Source organism: Schistocerca cancellata, chromosome 7 (assembly GCF_023864275.1).
Source record: "Schistocerca cancellata isolate TAMUIC-IGC-003103 chromosome 7, iqSchCanc2.1, whole genome shotgun sequence".
NCBI classification, from domain to species: Eukaryota; Metazoa; Arthropoda; class Insecta; order Orthoptera; family Acrididae; genus Schistocerca; species Schistocerca cancellata.
Window position 1 is genome coordinate 438186608 of NC_064632.1, and position 17046 is coordinate 438203653.

The following is a 17046-nucleotide window of genomic DNA, read 5'->3' on the forward strand; positions in this document are numbered from 1 at the left end:
GGAGCATCGGCAAGCTCTACAGTGGCACAAGTGGCACCCTTCTCTGGAGAACCTCATAGCCTTTAAACGGCTCTGTGCCCGCCTTCACCAACTAATCAAACTACGGAAGCAGTAGTGTTGGGACAGATATGTCTAGACCATTGTGTTTTATACGTCACCATCCCAAGTCTGGACAAATAACAAACCTGTTTTTGGGTACCAGACCCCAACAAGTGTTCCCATTGTTAATACAAATGGCGTGTTATCTACCGACGCAAATGCGATTGCCGAGCACTTTGTTGAGCACTATGCTTGAGCCTCTGCATTGGAGAATTACCCCTCCAGCCTTTCACACTCTCAAATGGTGGCTGGAAGGGAAAGTCCTCTCGTTCACTACATGCCACAGTGAATCCCAGAATGCCCCATTTACAGAGTGGCGTCTTTCCATCGCAATGGCGTGAGAGCACCATCATTCCGATGCTCAAACCCGGTAAAAACCTGCTTGATGTGGATAGCTGTTGGCCCATCAGCCTCACCAACATTGTTTGTAAGCTGCTAGAACATATGTTGTGTCGGTGGTTGGGTTGGGTTCTGGAGTCACTTGGCCTACTCGCTCCATGTCAGTTCCGCCAGGGTCACTCTACCGCTGATAATCTTCTGTTCCTTGAGTCTGCCATCCGAACAGCCTTTTCCAGACACCAACACCTGGTTGCCGTATTTTTTGATTTATGAAAAGTTTATGACATGATCTGGCGACATCATATGCTTGCCACATTATACGAGTGGGGTCTCAGAGACCCACTCCCAATTTTTATCTAAAATTTCCTGTTGCTTCGTACTTTCTGTGTCCAAGTTGGTGCCTCCCATAGCTCCCCCCATTTCCAGGAGAATAGGGTCCCGCAGGGCTCTGTATTGAGTCTCTCTCTATTTTTAGTGGCCATTAATGATCTAGCAACATTGTAGGGCAGTCCATCTCACCTTCTCTGTATGGAGATGACTTCTGCATTTCGTACTGCTCCACCAGTACAGGTGTTGCTGAGCGGCACCTGCAGGGAGCCATCCACAAGGCTCAGTCATGGGCTATAGCCCACGGTTTCCAGTTTTCGGCTGCAAAGTTGTGTGTTATGCACTTCTGTCGGCATCGTACCATGCATCAAGAACCAGAACTTTACCTTAATGATGATCCACTCATTGTAGTGGAGACATATCGATTCTCAGGACTGGTTTTCGGTGCCCGATTGACTTGGTTTCCTCACCTTCGTCAGCTTAAACGGAAGTGCTGGCAGCACCTCAGTGCCCTCCGCTGGCTGGAGCAACACCAACTGGGGTGCAGATCGCTCTACGTTGCTGCAGCTGTACAGAGCCCTTGTTCAATCCCGCCTTGACTATGGGAGTCTGGTTTATGGTTCGGCGGTGCCCTCAGCGTTGTGTGTACTCAACCCAGTGCACCACTGTGGCGCGCATCTAGTGACAGGAGCTTTTAGAAGGAGTCCGGTGACCAGCGTCCTTGTGGAGGCCAGAGTCCCTCTATTGCAGGTTAGGAGTGACAACTGATGTCCAGTTATGTTGCACACGTCCGTAGTTCTCCTGCACATTCGAATCACCATCTCCTTTTCCCACCCACGGCGGTTCATTTCCTACATCGGCGGCCCAGGTCAGGCCTTGCAATTGCAGTTCATGTCCAATCCATTCTTTCTGAACTGGTGTCCTAGCCTTTACCACCTATTCTTTAGTTCCATTCACTTACACCTTCATGCTTTACACCTAGGCTACAGCCTCGCCTGGACGTTTTGCATGGCCCTAAGGGCTCAGTTAACCCCACGGCTCTCTGCTGCCACTTCCTCTTGATACTTGACATGTACTGAGTCCATGAAGTGGTTTACTCCAACAGTTCTGTGGCAGCTGGTCACGTTGGCTTCGCATATGTCCATGGATGACATATTGAATAGCAATCTTTGCCTGATAGCTGCAGCGTTTTCACTGCCGAGCTGGCGGCTCGTGCTCTTGAGCACATCCGTTCTTGCCCTGGGTTGTCGTTTCTTCTGTGTTCTGGCTCCTTGGCAGCCTACAAGCTATCAATCAATGCTACCCTCGTCATCCGTTGGTAGCGACTATCCAGGAGTCCATCTATGCCCTGGAATGGTCCAGTAGTTCAGTGATGTTTGTCTGGACCCCTGGGCGCTTAGGCATCCCAGGCTGGCCAAACAGGCTACGTGGAAACCACTTGTGGACACGGCTTCTCTGCAACTGACCTGCGTTCAGTACTATGCTGCAAGGTTTTGTGGCTTTGGGAGATGAAATGGCATAACCTCAGCATGCACAACAAACTGCGTGCCATTGAGGAGAACTATGAATGTGTGGCAGTCCTCCATGCGAGTTGCAGGGATTTTGTGGTTCTCTCCTGTCTCCGCATTGGCCTCGCTTGAGTGACACACGGCTACCTCCTGCGTCATGATGACTCCAGTGTCGGTGCGGCGCCTGGCTGACATTGGCCCATATCTTGGTGAGCTGTCCTTATTTGGCTGCCCTGATACGGTTTCTTCAGTTACTGGACTCGTTGCCATTCATTTTAGCCGACAACGCCTCATCGGCTAATTTAGTTCTACGTTTTCTACGTGACGGTGGATCATTGTATATGTTTTCGCGCATGGTCTTTGTTCCTCGAGTTCTCCACTCTAATGCTTTTAGGCCAATGTTTCAATGTGTCACCAATTGGCTGGTTTTTCCTTTTTATTCTCATGGTCAGCCAGCCATGTTCATCTGCTCTCTTGTTTTTACTCCTCCTACCTGTTTGTTGCTTCTCTCTATGGTTTTCTTTTCCTGTTTTGTCCATAGAAGTTGGTTGTCTGGTTCTTCCGGATCTTCCTTTCTCCTGTTATTTTGGTGTACGTCTCCTTTCTTTTCTTCTTTGGCTTGTGTAATATTTTTACCGGTAAGAAAGGACCGATAACCTCACAGTTTGGTCTCATTGCCCCCCCCCCCCCCCTCCTTTAAACAAACCAGGCAACCAACCACAGTCTTCTTAAATTCCCTCCTTCTGCTCTCTTTCCTCCTCATCCTCCTCCTCGCCATCTGTCTAACCTCCCTCCATGAATGCACCTAGCTGCCCTACCCTCTCTCCACTTTGTCTCTGTATGCTCCCACAAACAGCACTTTACTGTTACCCACCAATACCCCGCCCTCCCTCCCCGTATGCACCCAAGCCTCCTCTGTACCCCTCACCACCCAGATTGCTTCTCCTATCATTCACAGGTGCTTGCAGACTGGCCTCAGCAGCCAGAGATAGTGGTCATGTAGTGTGTGTGAGCTGCATTTGTGTGTGTGTGTGTGTGTGTGTGTGTGTGTGTGTGTGTGTTTTCAAGTTATATTCATATTAAATTTCAAGATATATTAGTTCTCTTCCAACATAATTGAAATGCAGCTCCTTACAAAAACTTGTTTTAGTTTTAAAATTTTCTGTTTCTCAGGCTAGCAAATTTATTCAACGCTTTCATCAAGATCGTAAAACAAAGCTTAGCTTAATTTTGGATAATGAACGATGGAAACAAGCTGATGTACCAGCAGAATTTCAAGATCTTGTTGACCAGATTGCTACATATGGACGTTTCTCACCACCTAAAAAAGACGATGGAGATGGCAGTGTCAGGAAACCAGAAGCTTTTCTTATTTATGGGGAACAGAAGTTTGCTGTCGTTGGGTAAGATAAATCTAATTTCTAACATAGTTTTAGCTAAGCAAATAATAAAATATTTTGTCAAGTATACAATTATTAATAAAAACATAGGACTAGTACCTACGAGGGTGGTTTGAAAAGTTCCCGAAATCACCAAGAGAGGCCAGCGCTAGCTCAGTTAGTTGTTCACGTGATATTCATGGGACCCCGAAATCACCACGAGAGGCCAGCGCTAGCTCAGTTAGTTGTTCACTTGATATTCATGGGACTATCGCCTGTAAAAATGTGCCACGTCAGTGCTCATGGAAGAGAGCTGTGGCAGTGATGTGGCTGTGTTGTACCCGCATAGTGATTTGCGAAGATGGAAAGAATAGAGATTCGAGCAGTGAGTAATTACTTCATAAAGAAAGGTATGAAAGCAAAGGACATTCAGGCCGATTTCCAGATTACACTTGGTGACTCTGCTCCTTCGTATTCAACTATTGCCATGTGGGCAAAGGAATTTAAATTTGGTCGGGAGAGCTTAGATGATGATCCGTACAGTGGTCGGCTAAGATGTGTCACTGCTCCAGAAATCATTGCAAAAGTGCACAAAATGATCATGGAGGATTGCCGATTGAAAGTACATGAAATTGCTCATGCTTGCCATATGTCATCTGAAAGGGTATATCCCATTTTAACTGAAGAATGAGAAATGAAAAAATTATCTGCAAGATGGATGCTGCGACTCTTGACACTGGATCAAAAACACATAAGAATGGACATATTGGAACAATATTTGGCCCATTTTAGGAGAATCAAACAAGATTTTTTGCGCCAGTTTGTGAGCACAGATGAAACTTGGGTGCACTGCTATACCACAGACACAAAACAACAGTCAAAGCAGTGGAAACATGCTGATTCTCTGCCACCAAGGAAAGCAAAGACAATTCCTGTGGCGGGAAAGGTAATGGCATCAGTGTTCATGGATGTGAAGGGGATTCTGTTTGTAGATTATCTCCCCACTGGACAAACAGTTACTGGAGAATACTATGCTAACCTCCTGGACAAATTACAACAAAAGATACATGAAAAAGGGCCTGGTTTAACAAGGAAGAAAGTCGTCTTCCATCAAGACAATGCGTGCCCACGCAAGAGTCATCACCATGGCAAAATTACACGAACTAAGGTATGAATTGTTGCCACACCCACCTTATTCACCTTATATGGCTCCGTCAGACTTCCATCTCTTCCCAAAATTGAAAATTTTTCTTGGTAGATGAAGATTCACGTCAAACGAAGAATTGCTAGCCAGAGTTGACAACTATTTTGCAGGCCTGGAGGAAACTCATTCTCGAGATGGGGTCAAGGCACTGGAACATCATTGGACCAAGTGCATTAATCTACAAAGAGACTACGTTGAAAAATTAAAAAAAAGTTTTAATGATGAAAGTACTTTTTTCGATTCCGTTCTGAGAACTTTTCAGACCACCCTTTTAGTTACCTAGTGTTTCATACATGCTAAACAGACAAATATAGATAAACTACACTTTTTTCCATAGTTCATAATTGCTGATGCACACTTCCATTATTGCATGCATATGGCTGTGTCAGGTCATAGAAATAATGTAGTTGTCATGGGTCTCACTAACTCAGCTAACTGCCTCAGTAGTCTAATGATATGGCGTTATGCACAACTGAAATGAAAGTTCTGTTTTAAATTGCTTGTGATCACTAATTTTTCTGTGCTGAGAAGGGATTTACTCAGCCCCATGAGATCAAGTGTGATGCTTCTTGCCAGATATGGCCAAATTAAATACTGCTCAAATAAGTATGTAGTGTGCCACACAAGTCATTGACATTGTTAGATTTAATGGCTTGTACTACACTAGAAGCCACTTCTTCTTCCATTTCACCTGACTTTGGGGTATGTTAAAACAGTCCCTTTATAATACTCTGTTCTTTTCTTGTTTATCTGTTTGGGTTCATTCTGAGAAAGTGTCCATGGAAATCAGTTGTTTTCCTTATTGTGTCTGTGCGGTTGTGGTTTTTTTAAAGGTTTTCATTTCTGTTGTGAATTAGTTTGTTGTACCATCTGAGGCCAAGGATTTTTCATGAAATCTTTCTTTTTCTGATCTCCAGCCTTTCACCTGGACCTTGGTTGGTTTTGGACAGTGTTTCGGCAGCATACAGGCCTTCCAGTTTGATTACAGTGTTATAATGTGTAACACTTTTTGTTACATGTTTTTGATGAGTTGGGAGACAAGTTCAACTTTACTTCTTCTAGATTTCATTGCCTTTTTCTCGAGGGCATTCCAACTTACATATTCTCCAGGATATTTGAATTCTTTAATAATCTCTATTTTTTGTACTCCTACTTTAAATTGTTTAGGTGGGTTTCTTACATTTGTCATTATCTTGGGCTTTTCAAAGGAGATTTGAGACCTATTTTTTCTGCTTGTTTTGTAGCTCGAGTCTGTTATTTGGCTTCATCCCAAGTATTGGCTAGTAGAGCCATATCATTTGCAAAGGCTAGAAAATTGACTTTGTTACCTTTGCTTTTGTTACTAGTTGAATTCCACTATGGATCTTGTTGTTCCTCTCTTTGACTACTTTTTCTAGGGTACAGTTAAATAGCAGTGGAAAGAGTCCAGCTCCTTGCCTTCCACCAATTTTGATCTCAAAAGGATCTGAGAGTTCTCCCATGGATTTGACTTTGGAGTTTGTGTTGGTGTAAAGGTTTTTTGATTGTTTATTTGTTAATTCGTCCAAGGATCATCTCACAGTGATACAGGATTTGTCAATTTAGTATACTGCTAATCAGCAGCCAGAAACATAAAACACAGAGCATACATAATGTGCTTTTTGGGGATTGGGTAGCACAAGTGGTTGGCAGTGGTCTTGATTAAGAAATCTTTTGTCATTTGCATTATGCAAGAAAACCCAAATCAGGATGGCTGGACAGAAAAACTCCATTCTCTCGGATATGAAGTCAGTGTCTTGACAGCTTCACTGCCTGATTCGGTAAGTCCATATTGTATAATGTTCCTTAATTTGATGTCTCCTGTGTAGTGAAGATGAAGATGCTGGTGTTTTCCGTGAATCAATTCCATACTCCATTTTCAACAACGTATCACTGTCTACCTGCAAACAAGTCAACAGACAATACTGTCATGCATTTTACATCTTCACATGATTACCATTTGAAAACAGTAATCATAATTATATTGAAATGTGACAAGTTGTAGTTTTCCACCTACATTACTGACTGCTACTCTGAGTCCTCTAAGTACTCTTTAATTGTGTAATTTGCATTACTTTTGAAGAATGTTTTAGCTGCTTTTTAAAACAGATGTATTTTAGTAATCTTTTCAGTCCTATTGGCAATGTACTGTACTGTCTTATCCCATGATATAAACTGCAGTTTTGAGCTTTTTTTCACATTTTTTCTGGGTAAATGTAACTGGCTCTTGTTCCATGATTTTGTATAGAACTATTTAGTAACATTTTAGCTGATGCACCACAAATTGATAGAGATACTCACTTGGTGCAGTAAGGCTGCCCAATTTTATTAAAATAGCTCTTTATAATTAGCCTGACTACCTCATTCAGTTATTATTCGTAATGTCTTTGCAGTTTAAAAGCCGTGTCCTTGTTTGGTGCCTTTGATCCATAGGAAAGAATCCTGTAGCCAAGAATTCAGTGTATATAGACATTTTGTATCACCCCCAGACATTGGCTGTTACAAACTGATGCTAATACTCTAAGAGCATAAAAAGATGACGACATTCTTTTTTCCAGTGTCTTGGTGTGTTCATTCCATGATAGCTGGCAGCCAGAGTTCTGATCCAAAAAAATTTGGTGTTAAACACAATTTGTAGCTTCAGCATCAATGTTTAGAGTAACAGAGTTGCTTCCCCTCTTTATGCTGAAGTACATGCTGTTCATTTTCTTTATGTTCAGTAATAATTTATTATATACTGTCCAGTTGTAAACATTATCGAGGGTTTCACTTGTTTTCTCTGATAGGAACTCTGATGTTTGATCAGTAACTATGACGATGCTGTCATCGGCAAAGAGAACTTTTTCTCCATGCTTTAAACTGTTTGGAAAGTCATTTATATAAAATAAGAACGGAACTAGATCAAACAAGCTACCCTGAGAAACACCTCTGTTTGTATGTTTCTTATCTGACAATTGTGTAAAAATTTATCAGCTGACATGTGGACAATCTCCACATTTTGCACCCTGTCTTCCAAGTAAGACTCAAGCCACTCTTGCAATTCCTCCTACACCTAGTGCTTCTAGTTTGCTCAATTGTATTTTGTGATCATCAGTGTCAGAAGCCTTGGAGAAGGCAAAGAAAATTCCTGTAACACAATTCTCTGTCTTAAGGCGTTGAAGTGCCACTTTTATGGACTGTGCAGTGGTCAATATTGTTCTTCTCCCACTTCTGAAACCAAATTGCACTTCAATAAAGTGGTTCTATTTACTTGTGTAACTTATCAATCTCTTGTTCATAATTACTGCAATTATTTTTGAGAATGAAGACAGCAGTGAAACTGGCCTTTAGTTTTCAATGTGTTCTGCATTACCATTAGTTAGGGAACCACTTGTGCTTGCTGTAGGTACTTTGGGAAAACACCAGAACTAAAGGACTCACGTATTATGTTTGTTAATGGAGCATGTGTGCTGTCTATGCATGCCTCCAGAACAGGGGCAGGAACCTCATTTGTGCCTTTTTTGACTTCTTATTCTTTAATTGTTGTATTGTCTTTCTAAATTCAAGCTCTGTTGTGGGGAAACATCATCATTGTGCTTGCTGTGTAAGTCATTGTGGGTGCTATATGCGTTTAGGAAAATTTTGCTGCAATTTGTCCACAGAACCATAGAAATGATCATTTACAAAATTTGATAATTGTTGAGAACTTCATGTTATTCTATTTCCGTCTTTGTTTTTATGTTGGTATACTTGCCTGCATTTTCCAATTTGTTTTATAATGTCCCATACCACTTTTCCTTTTTTTTTTTTTTCACGTTATATATTATTCTGTCGTTGAATGATTTTTTTCCAGCAAGCGGTACCCTCTTGTATGTGTTTCTTAAAACTTTGAATGTACTCTAGAAACTGTGGATTAGTGCAACGCTTTTACAAAGAACTGAGAAATTTAATTGCCCATGAGGATTTTGTCATACAGTTATCCATGTATTTTCATTAGCTGCTTCTGTAGAAATGGCTCCTTTTGGAAATGTCTGCTCAGAAATTAAATTAAACAACGTGCAAAATTTACATAACTCAATAACTAGATTGCTTTCCGTATATACTTCATCACAGATTTGATTTCCCAATGTCCTATAAAAATATGTATCTTATGATCTTAGAAAATCTTTTGTAGGTCTGCAGTTTTGCATGGTTCATTGAGCCTGTGCTTAGTTTTACTATCTGATAGCAATGATATGAAAAGCCAAGATCTCTTATTAATACTTTACGACATTTCCTGTCAGTATCTGTAAGTACACGGTCTAAAATTGCAGATGAGCTAGTGTTCACCAGTTAAGCACCATTTCAGTCAGGCCAAAAGTGCTCAAAATGTTTAGAAAGTTATTACTAATTTCACCCTCAACACCTGTGTCAATATTTACGTCTCTGCATATTGTTATGTTATTGTTCGGGACTGAGATGCTTTCCATAGGACTTCACTTAGTTTGTTGAAAAAAGTGTCCACATTATCACTAGGTGAGTGGTTAACACACACAGTGATTAACTTCTTTATGCATCTAGCTTTGTTACTTCAGTGGACACCAATTCAACATCTTTATCTATGCCAATTGTGGCCAGATCTGGTCCAACTTTAAAATGTGTGCCACTCCTGTTATTTATTACACCATCCTGCACCCTGAAAGGTAGATTAACGGTAGCAGCTTGCATGTTCATGTGATGATAATACTATTTGCTGCAATTAATGGTCTCTACACCAGTGCACTATAATGGGTAGTACTGCACTGCTCAAAGACTGTAATTTAATTTCATGGTGGCGTTGTATCAGAACTTCTTTGCATGTAGTTTTTTAACCAAGTTATGGCTGTAATTGTGAAGTCAACTTATCCATACCCAGTGGTGGACCGTTCTTGGACCGGACTGGCCTTATCTGCTGGTAGTTCCATGGTATGGTGCTGCTGTCAGTTGTTGAAGATGGTGTTTGTGATTCACGTATCCATGGCATATGAGCAGCAAAGTGTGATTCATTTTCTATGGAGCAAGGGACAAATGCACTAGGAAAAAGCAGCCCAAGCACAGGGAAAAGTGACTTGCTGTGAAATGTATCAGGTGGTGTTAGTGTTGTGAGTTCGCAAAAGGCTGTGAAGACTTAAATGACAACGAATGTTCGGGGAGACCGGATTCATCACTGACAGGTAGCGCCATTCTCGCACTGATGCAGTTGTGAAATCACATTGGTGTGTGTGTGTACCTAAAGGGCATTTCCTGGAAGCGTGGAATTTGATATGGGAGTGTTTTGACATTGTTCACAGGTCCTTAGGGTACCGGAAGTTTACATGTAGGTGGATGCCTAAGCAGTTGCGTGACATGATCAAAGGCAAGCATGATTGCTTCACCGAATCATCTACAGTGGTATGCTCAGGAGGGTGACGGTTTCCTGAACCACATCGTTACTGATAATGAAATGTGGATACTGCATTTAATGCCAAAATTTCAGCATCTGGGCCTGCTTGTGACAACAACAAAAAATCCGTGCAGTGTCACTTATTTGGAAAGCAACATTAATAGTCGTTTGGGATCACCCGGGACCACTTCTATTGAATTTCATAATTGTGCACCCATCAGTACCAACTATTATTGTTTCAGACTGTCACATCTGTGGGCTTCTGTCAAAAAGATGCACCAAGAGATTCTTGATTTGGAGAATGTGGCTATACTCCATGATGATGTGAGGCCATATGTGGAAATCAAAACCACCAACAAGTTCTCTTCATTTCACTTAGGGAGTCTGAACCATCCACTATCTAGTATTGCCCCGTTTTGGAAATATCGTGCATCAGGGGCTGATGCACAAAGCAGTCTGAGTTGGATTGGGTAGCCTCCACGTGACCCCTGTGTACATTAAGTGATTTTGCTGTTTTCTCGTCATTTAGTGCTGTCACATCATGTGAAAACAAAACAGATTTGTGGCCATGAGCTATCAAGTGAATTAAAAAACTTTCACGTAATTACAGAAGGCTGAAATATGTTAATAGTTTCAGATTTTATTTTATTTCCATCTTTCTGACAGTCAAGCATTAATCGTCTTGCAGAACAGTGAAGTTATTTTTGTCGGTTTGCTAAAGAAATTTGGCTTTTATTAATCTTTTCCACTGAGGGAGTCAATTTATTTGAAATGAAGTGTTTAATTCCACACTGTTGGCTAGTCTCAAATGTTCATTGCATTTCAAGGGCACGTTTTCATCTTCTAACATGTATGGCATTATGCCATAATAAAGAACCAAACATGAGATGATACAGTACTGGTACTCCAAGTAACTTTACATCCGAATCTGGACATGCGAATGTGCACTTTAAGCCAAATTATTTATTATAGTATGTTTTACGAAATTCCAATCCTCTTGGAGTATTCTCTAATGTCTTCTTTCTTTTAGGACATAATGTAAGATCTTTTAATGTTTTACATGTACAAACATAAGGGGTTCCTGCGTCATCGTAGCTGCGCAAGCACAGTTATGCATGTTGTCTGGCAGCTCTCTGGCAACTGCTGAAACTAACCTATTTGTAACAGGTTGCTGGAAAATATTGTGAACGGTTGTTTGAAAAGCGTTACTCTCAGAGTATATTTCCTTTTACGCAAGATGAACTATGTGCGAGAATGGACATTGAATTCTTAAATCACAGTGTGTTTGACTCACATTTAAAAGTCAACTCTTCGAGGATGACCATTTAGAATAATTTAGAGCCCAGAAGGTGACATTAATTCCTATGTCGTTGTTAAAAATTTTACTGGCACATTCGTGTGATGTATCTTAAAGTGTAACACGCGCCAGAAAGATCAGCATTAGATGTGAAAGCTTCGCTTCACTTGCAGCTTATTAATCTTAGAGACCAATATTATATGTGAAAGCTTTTCTTTTCTTTTCTTGTAGCAACACTATGTATATTAATTTAAACCATTAACTTCTCCTATTTCTGTGTTCACGTTAATTAAGTGATGTTGCTGTTGGCTGACTACATCTTGTGTCCTGTGCTCTGAATATCCGCTGCAGTTGGCTGGCAAGATCAAGACACATGATCATGAGTGGCTTACAAAAGTGCATCACAACCTCGATTTCAATGCTTTGGAATGTAAGATGCGGTGTTTGGTGGAATTCGAATTTATATTTTTGTAATACAAAAAATATTCAGTGTACATGATGCTGCATGTCAGACATCTTTCCAAAACTGGTTTTTTCCCCCGAGTTTCATTTTCTAATGTGCCGCGAAATTCTACGCTTGTGTATAAAACCATAACCATTCAAAGGATTCATAAGTTTTACAGTTCTGGGGAAAAGTATACTGTCACAAAACACGGAAAAAGTGTGTTTTCATTTGGGAGAAAATGTATTTTTAACTGAGAAATCCGGGAAAAATCTGGTTTATTTTTTTCCCTCATCCATGTATACTACACCCTGTCTGCATACACATTGCAGAAGTCTCTAAGCTGGTTGAGATACTCTTAACATAGGGGAGCTATGCACAACAACTGTTATTTGGCCATGTGCGACCCCATGTTCGCTAATCATTTCCACCAGCCTCCCTTTCCCATGCCTGTTTAGCTGTAGACCATACCAAATGTAGCTCCATGTCCCAATAGTTCCCACCAGCACCAGTTCAGTGTGTGACTGGCCAGCAGTCATCAGTACCATCACCAGCTCCACATTGACACGCCTTGCATCACTGCCAAGACAAGGCTGATCATGCCACCAGAACAGCTGTACCACACTCACATTGGTGCCACTAATTAGAGAAACCTTTTTACGCACGTCACCACCTATGTTGTATGCCCTGACTGTATCCAAATTGTTCCCTGCCCCACACACTATTACCACCTGGTCATCTTTCATAAAATTCTTACATGAATCACCTGATCCAACACAGCACTCAGCTTGAAAGTACTGGTCACCTAATACTCCTTCCCTTACTTCTGTAATTAAGTGCCAATGCATCTGCTATGCCTATATAGCAGCAGTCCTCTCTTCTTCCTGACAATAGTGTTATCCTAAGCTTCCTAATCATGGACAGAGTCTGCTGCACGTATCCTACTCTTGCACCATCTTGAGGCTCCTCTCTCAACAACTCTGGTAGGTGAAATCTGTTGCTGGCAGTCTCAACAAAACTGTCAGACCAGGTCCTCTTCCTGCAAGCCCTTCTACCAACTGCCAGTTCCCAACAGCCCCCCTCATCACTATCTTACCCCGTCCCCATCAGCTCTCCTAGTTTTATCCAACTGTGCGTAAAGGTACAGATCTTTCCTTCCTCCTGCTCCAATCTCCCTCGTGCATATTTTGCAGTTCCAGGAGAGAGCATCAGCAGTCTCTCCAGAGTTCTCCCCACTACATTCCTCAGTGAAACCATTTACTACAGTTCTCGTAGTGCATCCCACTACTAACTTTCCCATGATAGCTCCCACAGTTTTCACTGATCGTCAGATATTATCTGTAACAATAGAAACACTAAAGGAGTATTACAAAATGCATTAAGTGTATTTCACTATAAAAAGAATGTAACTTCTGGTAATGTATTAAGTTCATTGCTACTGAAAGTTCCCTGAAGTCAGGCACGAGGTTATTCTGAAACATCAGGCGTATGTAAACAAACATTCATCAGAAGTCACATCTAACAGCACTGTAAAACAACTCAAGATGCCGAAACTTCTCTCATGTGACGAGAAAAAAGGCACTGGTATAGCTATTCAGAACAAAATGTATTTTTAAAAATACTCGTGCATGTACACAGTTCATTAGAGATGTTGACTTCAGTGCGTAAACAAGTCACACCTGTATAGCAACTATTGGAAATTCAGTGTACAGGTAAATCCACAGTAAAATGCATGCTAAATATATAAAAGATATTCAAAATGTGAAAACAGACAGGGGGGAGGGAAACATATCTTGTCAAAGATTAGGTTTGTTGTTTTGTTGCCTAGGTTTAATTCTTTTAGAATAATCAATTTTTGAAGATAAATCTACTCACCAAGCAGTGGCAGGACAACACACATATAAAGACATAGTGAGCTTTCAGAGCTAGTGGCTCCTTCTTCTGGAAGAAGGGTTAGGAAGAGGGATGAAGGAAAAGGACTGATGAGATTTAGGAAAAGTGATAGGGTTTGGAAAAATCGCCCAGAACATGAATGCTTTTAATTCTAATTCTCCAGTGCTCTCTAGTTCTTTCAGTTCAGAGATGAGGGATTCCTTGTCTGTCAAGTCATATTGTTCATGAAAGTCAATGAAAGAAATAACACATAATTTTGCTCTTGATTTTTGGTAGGCCATTAGGAGTTTGAGTTTTAGCATTAGTTTCAAACAGGATCTTCTTTTCCTGGAATCCACTTAGTATTCTCAAAGTTGATGGTGTAATTGGGGTTCTGTCCTGTTTAGTACGACTTCTGAGAATATCTTAAATGTTGTGTCTAGGAATGACATCCTTCTGTAGTTGTTTGTATCTGTTTTGAACCCTTCCTTTTGGAATGAGTGGTTGAGGGCTGTCTTCCACTCACCTGAGATTTTTTGATTTATCCAGATTTCTTAAAAACTGTGTTGAAGAGAGTCTGTTTTATTTTTGTTGACGTTTTCCGAAGTTCAGCTGTGATTCAATTGTCTATGAACCCATATAGTATATCTAAAAAGAAAGATGATGAGACTTACCAAACAAAAGCGCTGGCAGGTCGAACCCATATAGTATTTCAGATTTGAAATGACTGTCTATAGTTCTTCTGTGATGAGTGGTTCACAGTTTGTGTTGGTGGTGGTTGTTGTTGTTGTTGTTGTTGTTGTTGTTGAGATCTTTAAGTCCATTTTTTTAACACGGATTCTTCACAGTTGAGGAGATTACTGAAGTATTCTGCCAATATTTTGCAGTTATCCCTGCTGTTGTGGACAGTATTTCTGTTTTTGTCCTAGAGATGTAGGGTTGGTGGGGCCTTATTTGGTAATTTTGGGTTTAAAGCCTTATAAAGTTCTTTGTGTTGTTTTAGATGAAGTCTTCATTGCTCTGAAAGAGAATCTGGTCTTCTTGTGTGTGTGTGTGTGTGTGTGTGTGTGTGTGTGTGTGTGTTTTTGGGGGGGGGGGGCTTTGGTTATTAGCTTTCTTTTATTTGATTCCAGTTTCAGTTTTGCATGTCTTCAGTTGCAAAGGGAACATCTTTGAAGTTTGTTGTTTTTCCTGGGTCGTATTTTCTGCTTTTGGGGCCACTAGTTTGTTTTTTCCTTTTGGGGATGATTTTGCATTTTATTTTAGAAAGGTAGTGATCGAAAAATAGGTTGACTCCTCTGAGGACTTCAACATTATGTATTTTTTTTTTTTTTATGGAGCTTCAGTTTGATTAATATGTAGTCCAGTCAGAGTTCACCTCAGTAAGAGTTTGGTGAGACCCATGGTTTTTTAAGGCTGTGGAATTCAGGATCGTGTTGTGAGCTTGGCATAGTTTTGTCAGTCTGATGCCACGTTGGTTAGTTCTGGGTAGTTTCCAACAAATTTTTTGTATTTTTCCTCCCGTATCAGGTCATTGAAGTCCCCCATTAATAAGATGCTAAGTTTCTCTAGAAAGTTTTTGCATGTCATCTTCTAGCTGCTCCCACAAATGTTCCACTCTTTTTGTCCGTTATTTACATTCGGTGATTTATACTTTGCCAGCAGATTTGAAAATATGTGTGGAGAGTCTTTCAGATTGTGTTTTTAAATTAATTTGTTTTTAAACAAATTTATTCAATAGTTGATTTACCCTTTATTCAACAGTTTGTTTACTAGTCATCATACAGAAGTGCATGCTGCTAGACACAGCTTACCATAGCTTCCATTCAGTGTGTTTGAAGTATGTAGTATGTGCCTGTATTGTGTGATTGTAATGAGTGAGTGCTAATAAAGCTGAGAGATGTTTGCATTTTGTGGACGAGGACAGAATGGAAGAAAATGAGATGGAGGAAATGTTTCTTGGCAAATGCTCTCATCTGAAACAACCATATTTACCTGATTGTAAGCAGAGGTTTTTTCCCAGATCTGTCATTCAAAAAATATGGGATCGTCTTACATTCCCAGATCACACAATTGTTGCTGTGGACAGTGCTTTTACACTGTTAATAGATTAATATATGGATTGTCTTAACTTTACAGAGGTTTCATACAAATTTGTTTTGGACCATCCCAAAGAGTAGGATCTAGCAAACAGTTCTTGCATTCAAATAGGCTCAAGATATCCCGATATGCTGAAGCGCTCGATACAGTATCGATCTCGCTTGACTAATCACGTGACATTTGACTCGTGGTGCTAGCACAAGGGATGTACACAAGAAATTACGTACTAGCAAGTAAAACAATCAAGTGCTCTGCTTAAAAATTGACAGTTACGTGAAACACCAGAGGCTATGACATTAAATTCTATCAACTTACAAACTTTTGTTGTATTTTAACAGGTTCATAATAAAAGTTCTCGTACCTATGGATACTGTATGCATACAATCATGCTGCTTTTTAAGTAAAGGTAACATTGAAAGGTGAAAATCTTCTCCTTCAAAAACCATTACTTGTTTCTGAACCAAAGTTAATATTTTATTTGTTAATGAAAAACTGTAATAATTTGCCATTTGGATTGTCACTCATGTGTTAGAATACCATGGAAAAACATTACCAATTTTTAATCAGCTTTGGAGCAAGGTAATGACGTTCAGATGAAATGTAAAAGAAAATTAATCCAGAGTTAAATGTCTAAAAAACAAAATAAATCACATTAAACCAACTGCAATTCTTATCGCAAGAATAAATTACAGCGGAAGACCTATTTTGGAGATAGCATCAACAGATGTAACTACATCAAAGGTTCGAGAATTGTACTGAATGGTGATTGCAATCTTTTATTCACGTATTAGTTGCTTTGTTACATATGTCCTGCACTCTGGGAGATATTGTCATCCACTTTTCACTGGTGCTCAAGAACAGCAGTACGGAATGTTGGATGGGGCACAGTGCAACAAGTGTAGCTGTGAGGGAGCAGAAATTACATCGTGCTGTCAACTGTGGGATTGAATACTGTGTACCTTGGCTTTTTACAAACATCTAAGTTTTTAAACTGCAGTGTGCCTGAATCCATTTGCATTTGGTATCAAATTGACTTTAAAACTGAATAAATACTCAACAATAGCATACATTTATGCACGAT

At 40.4% G+C, this 17046-nt stretch overlaps 1 protein-coding gene across 1 annotated transcript in view; it reads left to right on the forward strand.

The window, feature by feature from the left end:
- Positions 1-17046, forward strand: part of LOC126091987 (vacuolar protein sorting-associated protein 54) — a 146929-nt gene that overhangs the window by 97234 nt on the left and 32649 nt on the right. Inside the window, exon 15 of the mRNA XM_049907353.1 lies at positions 3447-3676. Coding sequence (XP_049763310.1) covers positions 3447-3676 — 230 coding nt within the window. The remainder of the gene's footprint in view (positions 1-3446; positions 3677-17046) is intronic.